General features: G+C 52.8%; 1 protein-coding gene across 2 annotated transcripts in view; it reads left to right on the forward strand.

Moving 5' to 3' along the window:
- Positions 1–460: 460 nt before the first annotated feature.
- Positions 461–21,513, forward strand: part of TRAM2 (translocation associated membrane protein 2) — a 69,384-nt gene continuing 48,331 nt past the window's right edge. For both annotated transcript variants that reach the window (XM_005896846.2, XM_070361286.1), the window contains exon 1: positions 461–712. In XM_005896846.2, coding sequence (XP_005896908.2) covers positions 593–712 — 120 coding nt within the window. In that variant the 5' untranslated portion in view covers positions 461–592. The remainder of the gene's footprint in view (positions 713–21,513) is intronic.

The raw sequence follows: 21,513 nt of genomic DNA on the forward strand, positions 1-21,513 counted from the left end.
CCCACAGGGTCAGAGCTCGCACCCCCGGAAGAACCCTGGAGGCGCGGCCCACCTCTCGGTGGCCCTGCGGCCCTTCCCTTCCCGTGGAGGAAGGAGCGGTAACCGAGGAGAGAGGGAAACCCGGGCCCACTTCCTGTCCGGGCAGGGCAGAGCGTTCGTGAGCCCCTCGGCTGGAAACTGCAGATTCGCAGCACAGGAGAAGGGAGTGGGGTGCGCGAGCCGGGCGAGAAGGACCCGGCCACGGGTACCGCCCCCACCGGCCCAGGCCCCGCCCCCCCGCGCGTCCCCGGCGGCGGCGAGAGGGTTAAGCGCGCGGGGGGCGGGGCCCGAGCGAGCCGGGCGCGCGGATTGAGGGCCGCGGGCGGCGAGGGGGCTGCGCCGGGGGCGGTTCCGGGCGGCGGGGGCGGGGGCGGGGGCGGGCGGAGGAAGGGGGCGGGCCCCAGAAGTTGTTGGGCGCTGGGCCGGCGGCGGGAGGGCGAGCGGGCGGGCGGGCGGCGGGCCGGCGGGTGGAGCGGGGCCGGGGCTCGAGAAGTTTGCACGGCGGCTCTTGAGCGCCGGGTGCGGGTCCCGCCGGCCGTGCGCGCCCACTGCCATGGCTTTCCGCCGGCGGACGAAAAGTTACCCGCTCTTCAGCCAGGAGTTCGTCATCCACAACCATGCGGACATCGGCTTCTGCCTGGTGCTCTGCGTCCTTATCGGGCTTATGTTCGAGGTGAGCGACATCGGGGCGGGGAGCGCCCCTCTCGCGCGCTGCCCGGCGTCCCCTTGCGGGTCCCCCGGGGTCTGCGTCTGCGCCCGGGCGCCGGGCCGCCGTGTCGGTCCCCCGCATCCCCCCGGCTTTGTGCACCGTGCGCCCCTCGGCCTCCTAGTCAGCCCAGACACCGCCGCCAGCTCCGCGTCGTGACCGCCAGCCCTGCCGCCCCCTTGGGTACCCACTGGACCCTGCAGCTCTCTCTGTAGCCCCGACTCTCAACCCTGGCCTCGAACTGACGCGGCTCTGCCACCCTAGCCCGCCCAGCGGAGGTTCCTTTCTGGTGTCCAGGAGCCAAGCCCGGAGACTCCCAGACCCGCAGGCATTGCACAACTCCCCCTTCCTAGCCCTAGCTGCCAGCTCCTCTGGGCTTTTCCAGTGGGAGGGACCCCGGCCCTTTTCTACTTCCTACCTGATTTTCGGGGTCTTGCATCCTCAACTTTGGGCCATAGTGGAGGTGTTCGGGGTATGGCCCTAGCCCCATCCCAGCAGTGTCCTTTGCCGTCCTCCTGACACCCCTCCTTTTTTTTTTTGCTCTTGCCCCAAAGGCCAGTTTTCATGTACCCTGTGATCATAACGTTCTGTGAACTGTTCCTTCAGTCCATGTGTGGTAGACCTAGAGCTTCTCCCTGTGACAGGAGCAAGGTGAAGGCGAGGCATATCCTCTGCTTTTAGGAGAAAGGTGATTCTACCATAACTGTGGGGGTAGGGGACAGCTGGGGCAGGCCTCACCGACTTACCTCGAATGGGGTCGGAATCCAAGGGGGCTGATGGGAAGACTCCCTGCTCCAGACAGCCAGAAAAATGTGATAGTCACAAGCAGGGTGAACTGGCGAACAGGGAAGGACTCGCCCTGGTCTGCCTTGTCTCAAGGTGAGTGCCGCTTCATTGGCAGCTTATCTGCATCTCAGGATCGGGCTGGGAAGCTGTAACCATCTATCAGTTGCCTTGGATGTGGAGGATTTCTGGTGTGGCTAATTTCCTCTTCCGTGTCCCTCTGTGTCTGGGTTTCCTATCTCCTCTCTCAGGATAACGAGGGCCCTGCTAGGCAGGGAAGCTGCCCTCAAGGTGGGGATGTTCTTGTGGTGGTTGAGCCAGGGTTGGATGGGTGTACGTGTCCTTGGCTGGCCTTCAGGGTCTGTCAGAAGTAACTGGAGACTACTATTGGGGTCTGCAGGCCCACTTTACTCTTCCCTCAACCCCCACATCTCTTGCAGTATATCCGCGGCAAGGGCTTTGTCAGGCCAGGGTCATCTCCTGTGCTGCTGTCTCTGCTTGGTCACTCATCTGATGAAATTTAAAAAAAAAAACACAAAAAACAGCTGCAGCCTCAGTTTCCCTGTCAGTACAGATTAGTAAAAACCTGTCTTTCTCCCCGGGGGTTATTGTGAGGTTTAATTGAGATCATGTGAGCAGCAAATGCAGTAACAGCATCTCCCAATATAAAAGCAAGTCATTTGCGCCTGAACCTTTATTGTTGGCCATAAAAATAGCCTATGGGATAGAGAATTTGTTGGCTCCAGCAGATGCCCTCAGTATCTCCTTGCTGTCCTTCATTCTGAGAGGCCTCCCAATGCCTTGTCACCAGTCTGGGAGGGTGTGGTTGGAGAGACACACGTGACAGCTGTAGCGCTCACAGCCACATGCTCGCTCTGCAGCCTGGTGGGCCTCTGCTGTGTCTCTGGCGTTCATTAAGGGTGGTGACTCTACCTACTCTGTCTTTAATCCAAAAGAGCTGCCGAGCATTTGAGCTCCGGATACCTCCTTCCCTCACCGCCTGTGGTCTGGTGGAAAGTCCTGTTGGTTAAACGTGGCCGCCTATGGGAGGTAGAAAGCGCCAGGAGTCCTTAATCCCGTATGTTGAAGAGGAGGAAAGAAGGCCCAGGGTGGGAAAAAACAGCGAAAAGACTGCCCTGCTCTCCTCCCCATCTTGGGATTGGACTGGGAAATGTGGAAAGGGTCGTGGCCGAAATGCCTATGTCCGTCCCACCACCATCTTCCAGTAGAGCCTTAGTCCGGTGGCACCCATGCCTTCAGGCGGGTTGTCTCCTGGGAAAGGTGCACTGAGGTATGATGTGGGTCAGTGTGGGCTGGCCTGGGAGGAGGAGGGCCATGCCCCAACCTCCCTTACGAAGCATGTGTGTTCTGCTGTGCTAGGCACACAGAAGGTCCTTATCGTATCTACCAGCTGACGCTCCATGGAGATAGGTATTTGGGGAGACTCGGGTTTCTAGAACTACCAAATGAGAGTGGAAACAACTCACTGTCTTCTGGGGACCTCCGAGAAACACATGTGGGCGCCCTCACAGGGGAGACCGTCAGGGACTTACTGCTGTCACTCAGGGCCATCTGGGCTCTCCCCTGGAGGGGTGCTGTGCCTGTGTGTGTAGGTAGGGATGTGGGTCAGGGTGCGGGGGCAGGCCAGCACTTAACACCGCCCGATTGAAGACGGAAGGAGATGGAAAGTGGAGGGGGAGGCAGGGCGAGGGGACTGCCGGCTTTTGGGTTTCTAACTTGGGGCAGGGCTAGGATGCCTTCATTCAGAAGCTGAGTCAGGAAAACTCAATTATAATTCTTCCCACAAAGAGCGAGTATCCTGGCCACTCCCTCCTCTGGGGTCCCCTGCCCAACCTCGGCCAATGAGCTGAGGCCCTCTCCCCCGACCCTTGCATCCTAACTGGTCTCCACCTCTTCTGTGTCTCGCCCCTTCCCCAACTCACTGGTCAGCTCACCAGCATTCAGAAGGGCTCTGTTCCCCAGCAGGGACCTCAGGACCTTAGTTCTGTCCCCTGGGAGATGCTGACTCCAAGTTCCTTCCCTTGGGATCGCTTCCTTTGGGAACACACGTGAAAGAGTTCCCCTCCCACCTCCATCTGGCTCAGTTTTGAACCCTCCTGAGATTCCTTCTCCCATTTTTGAGGCTGGGGTAGGGGGACAGGCTCTTCCCCCCTGAGCCCAGGTTTTCTTTCCATCCTGCAGGCTGTTTGGAATAGAGCTGTTCTGTGCAGTCTCGGCACTCGGCTAAAAAATGTCAGGAATGTGGAGCTTTATTTCCCCCCCTCCTTCCCTTCCAGCTCTCTTTCTTGACTCTGCTGGGGAGAGATGGTGCAAGGGGGGGTTTCTACTCCACACTTTGGGTCCTTCAGGCCTGTTAGGTGGAGTCCGGCCCCAGCGGCCTTCAGGGTGTGGGCAGCCAGTGGGGTGTGTGTCCGATTTGAAAGCCGCATTCCCTCCCCTTTCCCTTCCCTTTCCAGTGTCCTGTTCCTTTGGTGCCACGTTTCAGACTAAACCAGGCAGGGAAAGAGAGAGGAAAAGGCGCTCATTAGCAATCGGAGAATGAGAACAAGGGGGGGCACATCCAGCAGAGACGAGGCCACTTGTATATTACCTCTAAAGTTATTTCAAGACAGAAACTTTTGTTTGTTGCCCAAGCTCATTTGCAAGCGCTGCCAGTCTGCAGCATGGAAACGGTTCTGAAATTCTGGGCCCATCATTTGAGGGTTGGGTTTCTGTTTTGGTCCATGATGACTTTAAAAATTTTGGACTCAGAACTTTGAGGGCAGTGGCTGGCTTTTGCTTTCAAACTGTTTTGGAGACAGATGTAGTAGGGCCACCTTTTCCCCAGGAACCACCTTCTTCCTGGTTGCTGACTGGTTGCCACGGTCAGCTTGTCAGGGTGATGTGTTTGCAGCATATACAGTGGGAGCCGGTTGTGTTACAACCTGGCAGGACATGGGTCCCGTGGCACCAGTCCACATCCTGCCAGGCGTCCCCGTAGGCACCGCAACCCGCAGTGAGGCTGCCGGTCCTGCCCCTTAGCATTCATGAGTGCCCTAAGACAGTTCTGCGTCTGTTCTGTTAAGATGAAGAGCTGTGTATACGGCACAGATGTTCATCCATGGGTATGTGCCGCCTCTCTTTGACTAACTCCTAATGTGCTTTTGAAGACGTTCCTCTGCCAGCTTGTATAGTTCCTGACTTACGCGTCTTCCTCTCCTGCCTCTGACGTGGCCCATCAGTGGTGTTCTAAAGAAATGAGTCAGGGGAAGCCGAGAAGGGCTGTCTCTGGGGTGCCCTTGTTCTGTGATTGGATTTCTACCCGCATTTCAGTGATCTGAACAACAGAACAGAGATTTGGAGCTAGTGTTCCTCCTGGTCTACCTGAAGTGTCAAACCCTCTCCTGTGGGACGTAAGGGTTCCTCAGTGATCCTTACTTATTCCCTTGGCAAAAATGTGACGGCCAGAAAGGAGGTGTTGATCAGTGAGTGAGTTTTTAACTCTCACCACAGGATAATGTGTAAATGTCTCGCATTGGGCCTGGCATGCAGGCACTCAGTTGATGGTCTCAGCAACCACGCTGGTGGTCTCTGTTACTGGCGTCCCAGTTGGGCGTGTGAGCACACCTTCCGCCATCATGCTGGCCCCAATTTCCATTTAGATATGACCTATTTTTCCGTGAGACATTTCCCCCGAGTTCTCCAGTGCCAGCCGTCTGCCCCAAAGGGGACAATCACAATAGCCCAGGTGCCTCTTTCCCCGGAGAACATCAGTTGTCCCTCTTCCATCCATCTTATTGAAAGGTGGGCTGGGGGTACTAGAGGGTCTCAGATATGTGGTTGTCAGCTGCCCTGCCAGCCCTGACCTTGCCACTTCCCTCTCGCCTGCTTTGTGTCTGCACCCTCCGGCTGCTGCTTCTCCGGACCACTGTCCAGCCCAGTCACAACAGAGCGCCTTAGTCCTGCCTGTTTGCAGAGTCCCATGTGTTGCTATGGAGAAAACTTCAGTCTGGCAGGCATGAGCTCCTTTTTTGATCTGCTTCATCGTGGGCAGGGGCACCAGAAATCACTCTATGGCAGATGTATCCCCCGTTCCCACCCTGATAAATGCCTAAGCTGAAGGGTTGATAAGAGGGGATTAGAGTTCCCAAACTACAGAAGTGCTTTCTAATCAACCAGAGTGCTTTTAGCAGGCCGTGGTGGGAAACTTCACTGATATGATCTCGTAACCTTTTTATCCAGCTCTGTGTATCTGGTGTCCATTGGTACCTAATGGTTAAAGAAAAAGGAGTTAAAAAAAAAAAAAAAGCTGGGGGGAGAAAGCAGTAAAGCTACCACCACGGCTCCTGACACAGCCCTTCTCATTTCACGAGCACACCTTTATCTCATATACAGCTTCGACTTGCTCCCTCGTCTCAGGTGTCTCGGGTGGAAAGAAACCCAGCCTAGCTTACTCACAGCTGGGTAACGTTGGGGGTTGACTATGAGGTTTAAAGAGCTTTGCAAGCGGGTCTCCTGGACCGTGCAGGTTCACGTAGCTTTCCTGCACGAAGGAACGGAGCCCGGTCATCATGAGTGGGGGCCTGGGAGGCCCCTGGAGGGAATTTGGGGACATGCAGGGTTAGGTGAGGTGCTGCTCTGTGGTTCTCCACCCGAGCCACGTTGCCTCTCGACAGCTTCCCTCATCTGTCTCGAGGGGTTGGCAGCAGTCTCCATCTGTGAAATGCTTTACTGGCCTCACCCTGTAATCTGGATGGTTTATGGGGGTTGTCATACCCATCCAGAGCCTGGCTTCTAGAGCAGAGACTTGGCCAAGGACCATCCTCTCCGAGTCAGAGCCAAGACAAGAAGTCAGCCCCGTCTGGCTCACACTTAGAGCTCAGCCCTGATGCTTCCATGAATGGGGCGTCTACGGAATGTAGCCAAGGGCTGCTTTATTTTTCTTTGTCTGAGTGGAATCCGTTTATTACCTGGAAGTAATGTCTGGAGGTCATTGTTCCATGTGGAGACTTTTCTTCCTGGAACAGTCATTGCAATTTGCGAATCCCTGATAGAGACTCCAGAGAGTAACCCGAATATGTGTGTCATATGTGACCAAGGGTGAGTGGGCAGAAGCTTTACCTCCTGTTAAAGTCACTGCCTGCTCTTGGTCCACATCTGCGTGAGAATTGTTGCCTCTGGCGGTGACATCTTCATTGACCTTTTCATCAAGTTAATATCGTGGTCACCGCTCAAGGCACAGCTTTTCTTCATGTTTTACAAACCCAGGGGCTAAAGGAAAATCTACTACATTCATAGAAGGGGAAAACAAGACCCCAGAGGTTGAGTGATTTGCCCAGGACGATCGAGTGAATTTCTGGCAAGCTCGGGGCTTGAACCCACATCATCTAACTCAGGTCCAATGTGTTTTTACACTTCTGTTCACTGGCTTTCCAGATGCTGCATTTGAATGCAACTGTGTAGAAGCCTTGAGACTGATAGATCTTTCTTCAGTGTGCTGCATGCATTTATTTGGCAGCTCTTTGCTGACTGAGTGCCTGCTGTATGCCTGTGTGAGCTCTGGGGACGAATGTGAACATGGTGACCTCCTCTCCAAGGAGGTCATGACGTGGTAGCTTGAAGCTGATAGTCTGTTTTGCAGATAGAAGTAAGATCTTGAATTTGATGAAAGCGGCAGGTGCAGCTTACAGAGTTACAGATGGCTGGGCCTCACCTTCAAGCCATTGCCATTGGCGGAAGAGGGTATTTATCGAATAGAGCCCCAACACCCTGAGCAGAGGACAAGTGTGGTGGTGACTCCTAGGCATTGTGTATGACACAGCTTCGTGGATGAGTGAACTGACCGAAGGCGGGGTGTGTGTGTGCGTGCATGCAGGTGTGATTTCTGGTACGCAGAGGCTGTCATTGGTTGGAGCTTTGGTTGAGGTTTGAAGAACTCCTCCATATGGTTTCTTAAGATTTTCAACATCAAACCCCAACGTGATTTGAGTTGGTAGGGATGAAAAGGACGTCATCCCCAGAGCCTCAGTTGTCCTACCTCTGAAGAGGGTTTCTTTTCCTTTTTTTGGCTGCACTGGGCTTTTGTCACGGCCCTCAGACTTTGTCTTGTGGCGAGTGGGGCTGCTCACTAGTGGTGATGCGCAGGCTTCTCCTTGCAGTGGGTTCTCTTACTGCAGAGCACGGGCTCTAGAGTGAGTGGAGCTTTAGTAGTTGTGACACTTGGGCTCTAGGGCATGGGCTCAGTAACTGTGGTGCTTGATGGACAAGGAGTAACTGTTGATACGGATTTTGTGACTACTGTTTGAAAGAGGCTGACGGGGGACCTGGGAAGAGCAAGAAGAGGCCACTGTCCTGGGCAGAATGGCCAGCGTCTGCCCTGCCCGCCCAGCGTTCATCACACAGGTGCTCAGGGTGGTCCTGGGCCCTGGGCTGGAGCGTGTGTGCATATTCAGTGATATGCCACATACACACATGCACACGCACACACACACACACACACACATCTGTGGCCTCTTAATTTCACATCAGTGGGGTGAACCTAGAGTCTGAAGCCACCCTAACCCCACACCCACAGCAGCGTTCTTAAGGCGTTGCCGGCCAGCTGGTAGGGTCCCACTCCATCTGCAAGGCCTCTTCAGCTCCTCTGACCACGGGCATGCTTTCTGCCTCGAGATTATGGGAGCGAGTTAAAGGGGTGGAGAGATGTTGTAAAGGAGAGGCATCAGCACTTGGTGACATCCTTCTGAAGCCTAGTTTCGAGGAGGGATTATCCATTACGGTTAGCATTTGCGCTGTCACGGTTGTGGACTCAGCCAACACAGGCCTCACACGTGCCGTCCAGTAGGCAGCCACACGCCACACCCGGCTGTTTCGGTGTAAACTCATCAAGATGATACAAAAGGTTCAGTTGCTCAGCCACACTGGCCACATTTCGAGAAAGTTCTGTTGGACATGCTGGTCTCCGTGTAGCTTTCTGAGAATTTGGTTTTTGTGGGTTTTGTTTGTGTAGTAATGTGAAATGGGGGGTCTTTAAGGTGTGGTTCTGTTAAGGACTGTCAGAGGCATGAATTATGGGGCTGAGGTCATGGGCCTGGGGCCACATGGCCTGAGTCTGAATCCTGGTTTTCCCTGTCCTAGCAGCATCGTCTCTGTAGATGATTTCATCGCTCCGTGCCTCAGCTTCCTCATCTGGAAAATGGGGGTAACACTATGTCTGAGAGTCGTTGGGAGGATTAGAAACAGCAACACAAAAGATGAAATGTTGATACAGCCACAGCGCTTAGAGGGTGGCTGGGTGCAGGGCATCAGCTGAGTGCATATGCCCTGTTGTTCATGTTGCTCTCAGGAGGTGTTGGAGAGACGTCTTGACTTGTGGGGCTCCCCTTTGCGGCTCCCTCGGCATTTGGAATGCAGCTGGGAACAGGGTGTCCGGGGAGGTCAGCCCTGTGCCCTGTCCTGTGACCGCCACACTGGGTAGTCACTCAGGTCCTTGCCTGCACTCACTTCACGTACAGTTATAGGAAGCGTGGGTATGTGATCCAAGGTTACAGGAGAAAGAACAAGTTCAGATGGAGCAGTGGCTGGGCAGATAGACAACCGTGGGCAGGTAGGTGGTGGCCGCCAGCCTGAGACTTTCTCCTGGAGGTACTGGGGGCCTTTGAAGAGCTTTGGGAGGGCAGTGACCTGAGACTCCGTCCTCTGCTCTGCTGATCCCTGGGGGGTGAGGTTGGAGGTGAGGAGTCTGATCAGAAGGCTGTGGCAGGGACTCCCCAGGAGATCTCCTCCTACCTCCTAATAAAATTTCAGTCTCCACCCCAACTGGGAAGTATGCCCTGGCCCCCCACTTTCCCTGGGCCCCCCACATCTGAACTTTCTGGTGTCCATTCAGAGACTCTCTCTATCCACCCAGTGTGGCAGACACTGTGACCAGGCGGTTGTGTGGGACCCGCTGTGACCTGGCTGCCCCGGTGCAGAGTTGCCCTTGAACGCGAGTGTTGCTCTGAGCCACTGTCTGCTGCTGCCTTTGTGTGACCTTATCACTGAAGTGTCCTTCAGACTTACTCAGACAGTATGTTTTGTGTCTAACGCGATTTCTAATTTTTTAAGAAGTCAGGCCTCAGACAGATGGAACATCTTCACCCCCCCTCCCCTTTTTTTCTCGCTACATAAGCCATGAAGGGGCTTATGTTCAAGTACAGCAGCCTGACCCAGGGAAGCAGGGTTTGTTCCAGTGTCAGAGGAGGCGGAGGGTGGGGGAGCCCTTTGGGGAGGTTTCCTGGGGTTGGGGGGTGGGAGTTGACTGGGGAGGGGAGGAGAGAGGCTCGGCCTGTGCACAGCTTCATTTTGTTCACGAAGTTGCTTCGCTCACTGTACATAAGGGGCTGTCTGCGCTCCGTCCGTCAGGCGGTGGGTGCTGATGGATGTCAGTCATCATCTTTGACATGTGTCTGCCATCTCTGTGCTGGTGCCAGGCTCCTGGAGACAAAACGAGGGGATCGGGCCCTTGTCTGACCTCTCGCACCCGGGTGGAACCGTGGGGGTCTTCTTCCCGAGGCCCGTTGGTGATCACCCGTCATCTTAACAGCCCTGGCCCCCACTGCATGTAGTTTACGTGGTCTACAGCAGAGGGAAGTAAAGCAAGTGCATCTGTCGGAACAGACCCCTGTGGTCACTGGCCCACGTCTGGTCTCTTAGTCCCACCGGCTTGACCTTCTGAGCTGCCCCGCATCCCTGCTCACCCTTACTGCTCCTCAACCTTTGCTCACACCCTGGATGTCTCCCCCCTGAATGTTACAGTGAGTCCCAGCTTGGTCCTCGGCCTCCTGTCTGGCCTCCTCTGTGGTCCCTTCTCCATGGACGTCGTCTGGCTCAGAGCTGGGTCTGGGTCTCACTCCCTTCCAGGCCTCTGGTGGTGCCCACCTGAAGTCTGAGGAGCCCAGTGTGGCATTCCAGGTCCCCCTGGAGTCTGACCAGCCTTTGTCCTCCAAGCTCAGCCTGCTCCTGCCCTGACCCCTCATCGAAAACCACCCTAGTGCTTCCTGAACATTCCTCTTTCCTGCCTCCTGCTTTGTGTATGCACCCCTCCCCCATCCCCTGTCTCCCGTTTTGTTGACTGACTCTAGCTTCTCCCTAGACGTCACCTCCTGTGTCACCTCCCATGTCGCACCGGCACCACCTGCTCTGAACACTCTCGCAGCCTCTAACAGTTCACGCCTCCTCACTGCCAGCCTCGGCCTTTCTCATCTGTTCATTCAGCCCGACTCAGACCGGGCGTGTGCTCTCTGCCAAGTGGGTCACAGATGGAAAGGTGAAGGTCCTGCTGTCACAAGGGCCCGGAGTCCTGTGGGAGGGGGCAGTATCCTTGGTGCTCTTGTGTGCAAAGGTACAGAGTGAGTCACTGTAAACAGGAGATATGTGTGCTGGGCCTCAAGGCCCGAGGGGTGCTGGCCAGGCAGATGGACCTGGGAAAAGGTAGGTGTTCCAGGCAGAGAGAGGATGTGTGGAAGGGACAGAGAGGTTAGGGAGTGGGAAGTGGCTCTGTGTTGCCAAAGTCGGGGAGGTGGCTCAGGAAGGAAGTTATGGAAGATGAGTCTGCACTGGTCTCAGGGCCGTGGACACCCAGCGTTTGGATTTGCTCCTCGGCTTAGGAAACAGGGAGCCATTGCTTGAGTCCATTTTAATAATACTAAAAAACATTTGTATATGCAAAGGCAAAATCCGGAAAAATCATAGCAGACTGTCAACATCAATTATGTCTCTCCCCCAGGTAGCTCATGGAAGACTTTAGTTTTCAGTGTTCTATCTTTCCCTTAATTTTTTTTTCTAACAGTAGGTGTATGTAGCTTTTAAATTCATCTAACTCCTCTCAGTTCTGTTTTGGAAAAAAACTTGAGATAAGAATTCTATCTGAATCACTAGATATCAGTGTAGGAAATAGTGCTAGATATCAGCTTATAACTAAATGCTGAATATACTTGTGGTGAATACAGTGGTTTTACCCACTGTGTAAGCCTGGAATTGAGAAAGCTTTTAGATTCCAGCAAGGGAAGTTTCGTCAGAGAAGAGTGGGACTTGGCTGGAGCCTCAGAGGATGCTGACGTTCATGTAGCACTTTACAGCTTGTGGGGTCAAAGGACAAAGTGTGCTGAGTGCTGACCTTGTGCCAAGCACTGCTGTGAGCACCTTCCTTGGGTCCCGTTATCCCGCCCTCCAAGCCACCCTTAGTAGGTGGATACTGTGGTTGCTCCCATAGTACAGACGAGGGAACTGAGGTCTGCAAAGAGCAGGGAGCCTAACCAGGCTTCCATTGGTCAAGAGGCCAGAGCCAGGATCGACAGCCCACCTGTCTGACTTCAGAGCCCGAGTCCTGACTCCATTTTAAAGAGAAGAAAACTGAGGCCAAGGGAATTCACATAACTTGCCTGAGGTCACACAGCTAGTAAATTGGGGAGCCAGGTATGCACTCAGGATATTCTAAATAATCCATCTACTCACACTGATATTTCCTGATTCGAGTTCCAGGATGTTGGAATCCCTGGCATGGTGACAGGAGGCTGGAAGTTTCTGGGTCAGAGGGGTACATGAAACTCTTCCTACCAGGCCCCCTTCCTTGGAGATTCATGCACCACATAAACTTACCAAAGTAGAGGAACATCTCAGATCTACTGGCCCTCCCTTTCCAGTAGGATTTAGTAACATCCACAGGTTTACTCGGGCTTCCCTGGTGGCTCAGTGGTCAAGAATCTGTCTACCGAGACACAGGAGATGAGGGTTCGATCCCTGAGTCGGGGAAGATCCCTTGGAGGAGGAAGTGGCAACCCGCTCCAGTATTCTTGCCTGGGAAATCCCATGGACAGAGGGAGCCTGGCAGGCTGCAGTCCACGGGCTGTCATAGTTGGACACAGCAGAGCCACTGGGCACGCACACACAGGTCTGCTCTGTAGACTGCCACCCTCCCGTCCTGTTAGAAAGAGCTGGGAGTGAAGCAGGTGTGTGGACCGCTCGCACTCCTGTGACCGGTGGGGTGCCAGCTCTCAGATCTGGGGTTGAAAGTATGTGGGGAAGAGTCTGGTTTCTTGGATGGATGTGGGGCTTTGTCTCTGACCCCTTACACATTTATTGACTCTTCCTGCTTTAGGATACCTGGAAGGGCCTACTGAGTGTCCCGTTTGCCACCTCCGTGACATTTTGTTTCAGTAAATCATGGTTCACTGTTAATTGTTACCTTATTAAACCCACCCCATACTTGTTAAACTCAAATTATTCAATGCACACAAGGCCACATTTCATACAATGGGTGTTAGAAGCATCTGAGTGTCACCACCTGTTATTTTTCTGTGATATGTGTTATTTTTTTTAAAAATTGTGGTAAAATATACATAACATGGGTTTCCCTGGTGGCTCAGAGGTTAAAGCATCTGCCTGCAATGCAAGAGACCTGGGTTCGATCCCTGGGTTGGGAAGATCCCCTGGAGAAGGATATGGCAACCCATTCCAGTGTTCTTGCCTGGAGAATCCCATGGACGGAGGAGCCTGGTGGGCGACAGTCCATGGGGTCGCAAAGAGTCAGGCATGACTGAGCGACTTCACTTTCACTATACATAACATACTAGTTAGTATCTTACCATTTACAATTTTTAATTTTTTAAATTGAATGGAAGATTCTTTAAATTCCATAGTCCTTTACAATTTTCAGAAGTTTCACACACATGACTTCATATAATCCCATAGCCCTTTTACCCCCCTACCCTGATATTTCCATTTAAGTGTACAGTTCCGTAGCATTAAGGACATTCCCATTGTTATACAACCATTACCAGAACTCTTTTAAATTTGTCATTGTTGTTTATTTGTTGTTTAGTTGCTCAGTTGTGTCCGACTCTTGAGACCCCATGGACTGTGCAGCCTGCCAGGCTCTCCTGTCCGTGGGATGTCCCAGGCAAGAATACTGGAGTGGATTGCCATTTTCTCCTCCAGGGGATCTTCCCGATCTGGGATCTCCCTGACCTGGGTCAAACCCAGGTCTCCTGCATTGGCAGACAGATTCTTTACTGTTGAGTCACCAGGGAAGCTCAAATATTTATTGAGCCCCTGCTGATTGAAGGTGCCTGGGACCTGGAGATGATTGAGACTCATGTGGAGTGCTCTGCCTCATGTGGAGGAGGGATAGGAAAACCAGTGGTCACAGTTCCTTGTGGCCAGAGTTGTGAGGGGCTCTGTCTGAGCTTGATTGCTGGGGGGCTTCTGCAGCTGGGGCGGGGGCCACGTTACCACCTCGTGCTGCAGGGCTCCCTGGCTTCCTGTTGGCTCCGTGCTGGTTTTCTCACTGCATCACTTCCTGGAGTGGCGGTGCTGCCTCTGCTCCTCGGAGCCCCAGGGAGGATTCAGGGATGTGCCTGTGTCAGAGCCAAGTGCTCGAGCCACATGGCTTGGGTGGGGGCAGGCGCGGGTGGGAGAAGGGCACTGCCACCCAAGCCAGCACTCCACTGAACCCCCCATCAACGGTTTGCCCAAATATAGTCTCCTTGCCCTTCCTCCCAGCACGCTGAAGCTAAATAGACGATCTTTCAGCTGTGATTAGTCCCAAGTGCCTTCGCTCCACTTTACTGCTAAAAAAAAAAAAAGACCATGGTGACATGGCCAAAGTCCCAGACGAGGGGCATGTATAAAACCAAACAGATCGGAGAGGCCTGGCTCCAGGGCGCAATTGATTCTGTGCATTTCCATGGAGACCTCCGGGAAGTGAAAGGCAGTTGTGGTGTTCTTGTGCGGGTTTATTGGGATGGTTCACTCCCAGGCTCTCCTTCTCCTGGAAAACAGACTGCTGGTGTGAGGCTCGGCTGCCCTTGCCATCCGGGTGGGCACCCTGTTTCCCAACGTCATGTTGCCAGGTCGTGCCGGGCTTGTAAATACCCCAGAGCATGTACAGCTTGGGAGTGCAGACGTTGCTTTCACACTGCCTGGTTCTTTACCGGCTCCTCCACTTCACTAATTTAAGATCCTCAGCTGTGCCCCACACAAGCTCAGTAAAATGGGAATGAAAATAATTGTGCTTATCTCATTGAGTTTTTTGTGAGCTAATAGTGCGTGTACATACAGCATTTTCACAGAGCTTGATATCAAGGACTCCATCAGTGTTCATTATTCATGAATACTAATTAATTCTGTGACCCTCACAAGCCATCATCAGGCAGCTGCTTTTCTGTTGTCTCTCATTTTCATATATATTTATATATAGTCTTGATGTATCCATGCCACACCAGACACACCATTTGCTGCCTGGGCCACCAAGACTGCTAAGAAATGTGGAAATGGGGTACGTTTGCTGAGGTTTTCTCCTTGGTGGGCTCTGAGCCCTCAGCCCATGGTTCACTGGGCTCCCTCAAGTGATCAAGCCTCAGAATTACCTCTCACCTCTTCCCCTTCTCAAAGATCATATGACTTCAGACTACTGTCTCCTTCTCCCCCTCGAAAGAAAACTGTGGTCCAATGAAGTGGAGATGTGCTGCTTGAACTATGTTATACTATGGTGTGGCCTGTCATGAGCTTCTCAGGTGGTAATCTACCTGCCAGTGCAGGAGACCTGAGTTTCATCCCTGGGTCGGGAAGATGCCCTAGAGGGGGACATAGCAACCCACTCCAGTATCCTTGCCTAGAGAATCCCACTGATAGCTGTCCATAGGGTCCCAAAGAGTCAGACACAACTTAGCGACTAAGCACCCGAGCACAGCTCATCCGTGCACAGCCCATCCATGCACAGCCCATCATAGCGTTTTTAAAAATAATATGGTATTTGCATTTTACGAATTGCTTTTATTGAATGACTTTCTTTGCTGTTTGAATGCCACTCTTATAAACAGATTTCTTTGAGCCCTCCCACTTAGCACAGTTGATTTAAGTTTTACTCTGCCCAGTGTACGTGAGAGCTTAGTCATGTCCGACTCTTTGTGACCCCATGGACTGTAACCTGCCAGGCTCTCCTGTCCATGAATACTGGAGTGGGTTGCCATTTCTTACTCTAGGGGATCTTCCTGACCCAGGGATCGAACTCGTGTCTCCTGTGTCTCCTGCACTGGCAGGCAGATTCTTTACCGGTGAGACACCTGGATACTGTGGTTTTTCATGATTGTAATAGAAATGCACAGACCAAATTCTGACCTTCCCCCCCAGACAATGGTATATCCAAATATTTTGAGATGTTAGCATTTTTAAAAGTTGAGGTTGTTTCTGAATGCCTGCCAGTAAGGGATTGGTTAGATCAGTTGAAAATGGTGACATAAATCTATATGCAATGTCACAGAAGGCTGTCCATAGCCTATGGGTGTGTGTTTCTTTTTAAATCAGGTTATAGAATGTAATGTCAGTGTGGTCCTCTCTAAAAACTTGGATTTGTGTAATTTTTATAAAAAGACAGTGGTAAGGATAATTATCAAGATATAGTCGATGGTTTTGTTTTCTGTGTGTGGCACAACTGTAATTTAATTTTTTTCCATGCTTCTATCTATATTTTTTCAACGAAATATAGTTTTGGTAAGCAGAAAAGGCACATTAAGGCTGTTACCATTTTGGAGATGGAAAGATGGAAAGTTTGGATTGGTGCAGAGCCTGTTGCTTGGAGAACAGGAAAGCTGAATGGAGAGAGGAGAATGGGGAAGCACCTGGAGGTGGAGTGGGAATTCGGGTGTGTTGGGTGGGGGAGCTGGAGAGGGGGGTCCACGGAGCTGCCAGGGGATGCTGTAGATATAAGCTCGCGCCCTGGATCTTAGAGACGTCATTCCCACCTGCTGTAAATAAGAGTGTGCTTTTCTGAAGCCTTTTTTAAAGAAAATATTTATTGATTTGGCTACTCCAGATCTTTAGTTGTAGCGTGTGGGATCTAGTTCCCCTATTGGGGATTGAACCTGAGTCCCCAGCATTGGGAGTGTAGAGTCTTAGCCACTGGATCACCAGGGAAATCTTTCTGAAGCCTTTTGAAGAGAGGTTCAGAGAGTGAAACGGGGGTGTTTCAAGCCATTCAGGGAAGCGACTACAGACACATCAGGAAAAACGCAAGTCAGGGTGGACCAGAAGTGGAAATGAAACTTCTCAGTTTCAGTTATTAACCGAGCAAGTCACATGAATGAAAGGGCCTGTGGTGAAAATTTAAGCTTTTAGAAACAGCAATTGAAAATTTCAAGTTAAATCCTAACACAGGAGGTCATTGTGGCCCAATGTGGGGCTGTGGAAACCGGCCACCCTGTCCACTTTGGGGTGAGATCCACCCGCCTTGGTTTCCCGAGCACCTCCCTACCCTTCCAGGGCTGTAGCGGGTGAACAGGTGGTGGGGGCAGGGCTGGATGGTACTATCTCAGGGAGGGTTTCAGTGAAGGTATGGGTCTTGACTGCTTGAAGAATCTTTGGACCCACAGCGTCTTGCTCAATGCTGATAGCCTGGGGCTGCTGACTCCACTTCCCTGCCCAGGTGTGTGCCCACCTGCTGTTTGTGATGCTGGCTTTTGTGCATGCTCCTTCGCTTAATCGTGTCTGACTCTTTGTGACCCCATGGACTGTAGCCCACCAAGCTCCTCTGTCCATGGGATTTCCAGGCAAAAATACTGTGGCCCTTTCCTCCTCTGGGGGATTTTCCCAACCTAGGGTTCAAACCTGAGTCTCCTGTGTCTTCTGCATTGGCAGGCAGATTCTTTACCAGTGAGCCACTGCATCAACACATTATTTGTTAAACCTGATTGTGTAGAGGGAAGAGTGGGAGAAGGGACAGCCTTGGGGCTTTCTGTGGTTTCCCATCGAAAAGATACACAGAAAATGATAAATGGCAAAGCAGCGGTAACAAATTGGAAGAAAAATGGCTGATGATGACTTCCTGAGTATGTGATGTGCCCAGCCTGTGCTGGTCGGCCCTTCTGATTGCGCTGACCCTGTCAGCAGCTCTCTTCAGTACATCCTGTTGTCTCTCCATGCACAGAGCACTCTAAACAGCCCCATCAGAGTTGCTGAAGCCAGGACTGGGATTTAACATCTTTCTGAATTCGGAATCCAGGCTCTTCACTGCCGTGCTCCCCTGCATCTCAGGAAGGCCCGTAGGCAGCATGGGCTTCGGGGTGAGGCAAGGAAGCAGCGTGGGCACGGACGGCAGGAGGAGGAGTCTGTGGAAGGGGCGGCCAGAGCTGGCCCTCGAAGGGAAATTGAGGCAGAGACACAAATGGAAGGCAGAATGAAGGGCTGATCTTCCAGGCAAGAGAAGTCGCGCAGAGAACTGAAGGGAGCCGTTAATAGATGAAGTGCTGCAGAAGTTTCTAGGCTGAGTAGGCTGGGGAAATGATAGGCTAAACAGGTTTCTTTGCTGCAGGACTTATCAGAGCCTTTAATGGAGCATAATGAGTCTAGTATACCTGCTCCCCAAACATTGGAGAGTATTTCATGGAATGATATTCTAGAACATTCTTTAGGGCATCCAGGGCTATTGTACTGAGTTTGGGGAGTTGTGGTAATCAAGGGTGGAGAGGGAAGGAGGTTCAGGAATGTCAGATGGAAGGGTTAGACGTTTTCCTGTAAGCAGTGGGGAGGTTGGAAGAGCGTGGCTGTTCTAGCTAGGATGGCCAGAGAAGAGGAAGAAGACTGAGTCCTGAGGCAGAGACTCCAGTTAAACCCTCTTCTGTAGGCTGGTGAGAGATGAGGGTGTGAGCGGAAATAATGGATTTAATTACATAATAAAGCCAACAGGTGACTGTAAGGGCCAGTGGGAGTCCTTGACTGCAGCCTGGGACATGGGCAGATATGGGCATGTCTCTTGGGTATCAGCTTTTGAAATAAAGATGCGTAGTGTGAGTTTTGGCATGCCGAATGGGGTCAGTGGCGTGCTGTTTAGGCAAAGATGCAGCAACGTCCCCCAGGAGAAAGAGCTGAGTAGGAAAAGTAGATTTGAATGTCACTGGCTTCGAGGCGGCCACTGGGGCAGGATTTCTAAAGGACCAACAAGGGCCGAGCCTTGAACCCTGAACCTGGGGGTGAGTCTCTGTCCTGGAAGCATCTGTGTGTGGAGGAATCTGAGGGAGCAAAGGGACTGCAGGGGAAAACCCTTTGGAAGAGGTGACTCCCCAGGCCTTGTGGGCGGTGGCTTGTAGCCTGAGGCTCCACAGCTGCTTTGTGGCTGAGCTTCTAAGAACAGTCCGCCGCGTCCTCCGGGTGCTGTTTTCCTTGTGTTCTGCAGGGCTGCCTGCCTCTTCTGCTTAGTGATAAATATCACGTCAGGGTTAGATATTTACTGGTGCTTCACGGAGGGCTGCTTCCCTGGGTCGGGAAGATCTCCTGGGTTGGGAACATCCCCTGAAGGAGGGCACTGCAACCTGCTCCAGTATTCTTGCCTGGAGAATCCCATGGCCAGAGGAGCCTGGCGGGCCACAGTCTGTGGGTTCGCAAAGGATCGGACACGGCTGAGCACGCGCGCACACAGGAGGGCTGCAGGCGGCTTCCTGTCAGCTGTGTCCCCCAGTGCCCCCCAGGACTTTGGACTTGGGTCACTTCTTGTCCCCCGAACCCTCTGTCAGGCGGCTGAAGGTCATGAGGGTCTTGTGGTCCCACCCAGCAGTCCATCTCCTCTGAATCCTTGCCTTCTGGACTTCACCTGGGGGAGCCTGAAGTCTCCGTATTTGAGGCTGGGGCCCGGTGTGGCCCGGGCCTGCTTGTCAGCACGTGGCTTGGGTTTCCGTGTTAACGTTCCCAAATCGGGATCACAGAGGATCGAGTGTCATGCTGGCTGGTCGTGCCGAGCCTTCTGGAGCAGCCAGCTGCAGAACTTTCAAAAGGCCGCGTGTAACTTGTGCAGGAGATGTGGAAGGGGTGGGGGAACCGAGATGGGGACAAAGAAGCCAGTTTGTGAAAGAGAAAAAAAAATGAGCATAACAGCCCTGGGCCATTGGGTGGGGCGCAGCAGGACACTTGGGCACTATGCAACCCCTTTCCTCTTCCCTTCGGATTTTTCCCCTTCCACAGCCGCCTTTAGTCAGCGCCTTAGTGACCCCTGCAGACCCCCTCTGGGTAAATACAGCCCCTGCCTCCCACCCCCCGACTCATTATGCATTCCTTTAATCCGGCCCATCTCCAGGTTGCCAGCTGGCAGAGACTCAGCGGATTCCAAACCCCAGCTGGTGCCGGAGTGTTTACACGGGGAAGCTTGGCAGACAGCTTGCCCCCAGGCTGCTCAGCTGGAGGAAAAGGTGGAAGGACGTCCCGGAGCTGAGGCCCGGTTTGTCTGCAGGCTCTCCCTTCCCCGCCACCTACCAGGCCTGCTCTGTCCCTGAAAAGGAAAAGGGAAAAAATCCCCCCATGTCTGAGGAGGTGCTGGGCTGGGGCCTCCCTGGCTTACCCCTTCCACCCACTTGGAGCCTAAACAGGCTGAGAGCCTTTCACTTGCCTGCTGGAGCAGATGAGATTATTATTTCAAAGCTGTTATTTGTCAGTATAAAGTCAGTCTCCAGAGTGGATGTGACTTTCCAAAATCAGGGCTGGAAGCTCTGTGATCAAATATTCCTGAAGCCAAGCCTGGGGTTCCCTCCTGCAGCCCGAGGGCAGTGGTGTCCTAGGAAAAGGCCCCTGAACACGCAGGTCGCTGGTCTGAAGCAGGGGCTTGTGTTGACGAGAATGTGTGAGAAGTCAGTCCCAAGGCATCTTGCCCAAGGGAAGTGGTTTCTGCTGGTTGTCAGCATTGCTGGTCATCACAACTCGGAGCAGCCGTCTGTCCGCCTTCCCGCTAGTTTCCTAGTTAAGCTCCCAGCATACATGGATGGGAGAGGTTTCGGCTGATGTGATGTGCCCTGTTGCCAGCAGTTGTATTGATGAGGTTAATTATTGTCACGTGGTATTAGTAGTAAGCCTTTTATTTGAAGAGCATAACAGTTTCAATCCAGGTCCCGGTGGAAACAGATGAGATGATTGAAGGTGTTGTTAACAGGTGGAGACAGACAGGACGAGGGGAAATGGACAAGACATGGTAAACCGCCCCAGGGCTTTCGATCTTGGAAGGTGGCCCCAAATCTGAAGAGACAGAGGATGGAGCCGGTGCAGACCTTGTGTTGTGAAGGAGAGAGGGAGGAAGAGGGAGAGGTGGTGGGCGAGGGAGCTGTGGCTGAAGGAGGGGGCTGGACCTTTGGTATGTGATCGAGTCACTGCCTCGTCACCCAGCGGGGAGGGCGCCAGGCAGTGGCACCTCCTGGGGTCCTCTCACCTCCTGTGGAATCAGATGAAGCCAGGGCTCCAAGAAACCCATTGATGCACTTGGTAAAGGTCATCACGCCCTCTGCCCTGGGCCCCAGGGCAGGATGGAGACTCAGCCAGACCAGTAGCACTTGCACAGTCTCTTCTATGTCCTGTTTGAATCCTGCCTCCTTTATGCCCGCGGGCAGTTGGAAAGGGGGGCAAAGGGATACCGGTACTCCTAAAATACTGCAAACTCTGATGACAGCCTTTTGGGGCAGATGTTTCCTGATTGCAATAATTCAAATCCTGGAACACGTTTACTGTAAGCTACTGACTACCCTGATTGATCTCTGGGGAGACCAGGATCGCCCTGGCTCCTGAACCAGTTCAGATAATGCTCAGGTACCACTTCAACCCATTTCCTTCTCTGCCAGTGCTCTGCACCCTGGGCCTTCTGGGACCAATAAGAGGTTCCAGTGGAACGTACGTAGGATTCTTATCATGTGTGCAGTTACCACTGGTCTTGGAACATCGGTATCCAACAGGAAATTACTTCCCTGATGGTTTCACGTGGAGAAGCTCAGACTCACTAGACCGTTAAATAACTGATAAAATTTAATTGGCAAACAAATGTGGGATGGTCTGTCAAGTTTTGTGTCTAGAAATAGAGTTCGGATTTTTATGTGACAGTGTTGCCTTCCTAATTGAGGGAAGCAATTACTTTTTCATCTGTGCTTGGCTCTTTGGGGAAGCAAGATGTTGAAATGCCCATGATGCAGGAATGAACAGCATCC

This window comes from Bos mutus, chromosome 23 (genome assembly GCF_027580195.1).
Source record: "Bos mutus isolate GX-2022 chromosome 23, NWIPB_WYAK_1.1, whole genome shotgun sequence".
Classification (NCBI taxonomy): domain Eukaryota; kingdom Metazoa; phylum Chordata; class Mammalia; order Artiodactyla; family Bovidae; genus Bos; species Bos mutus.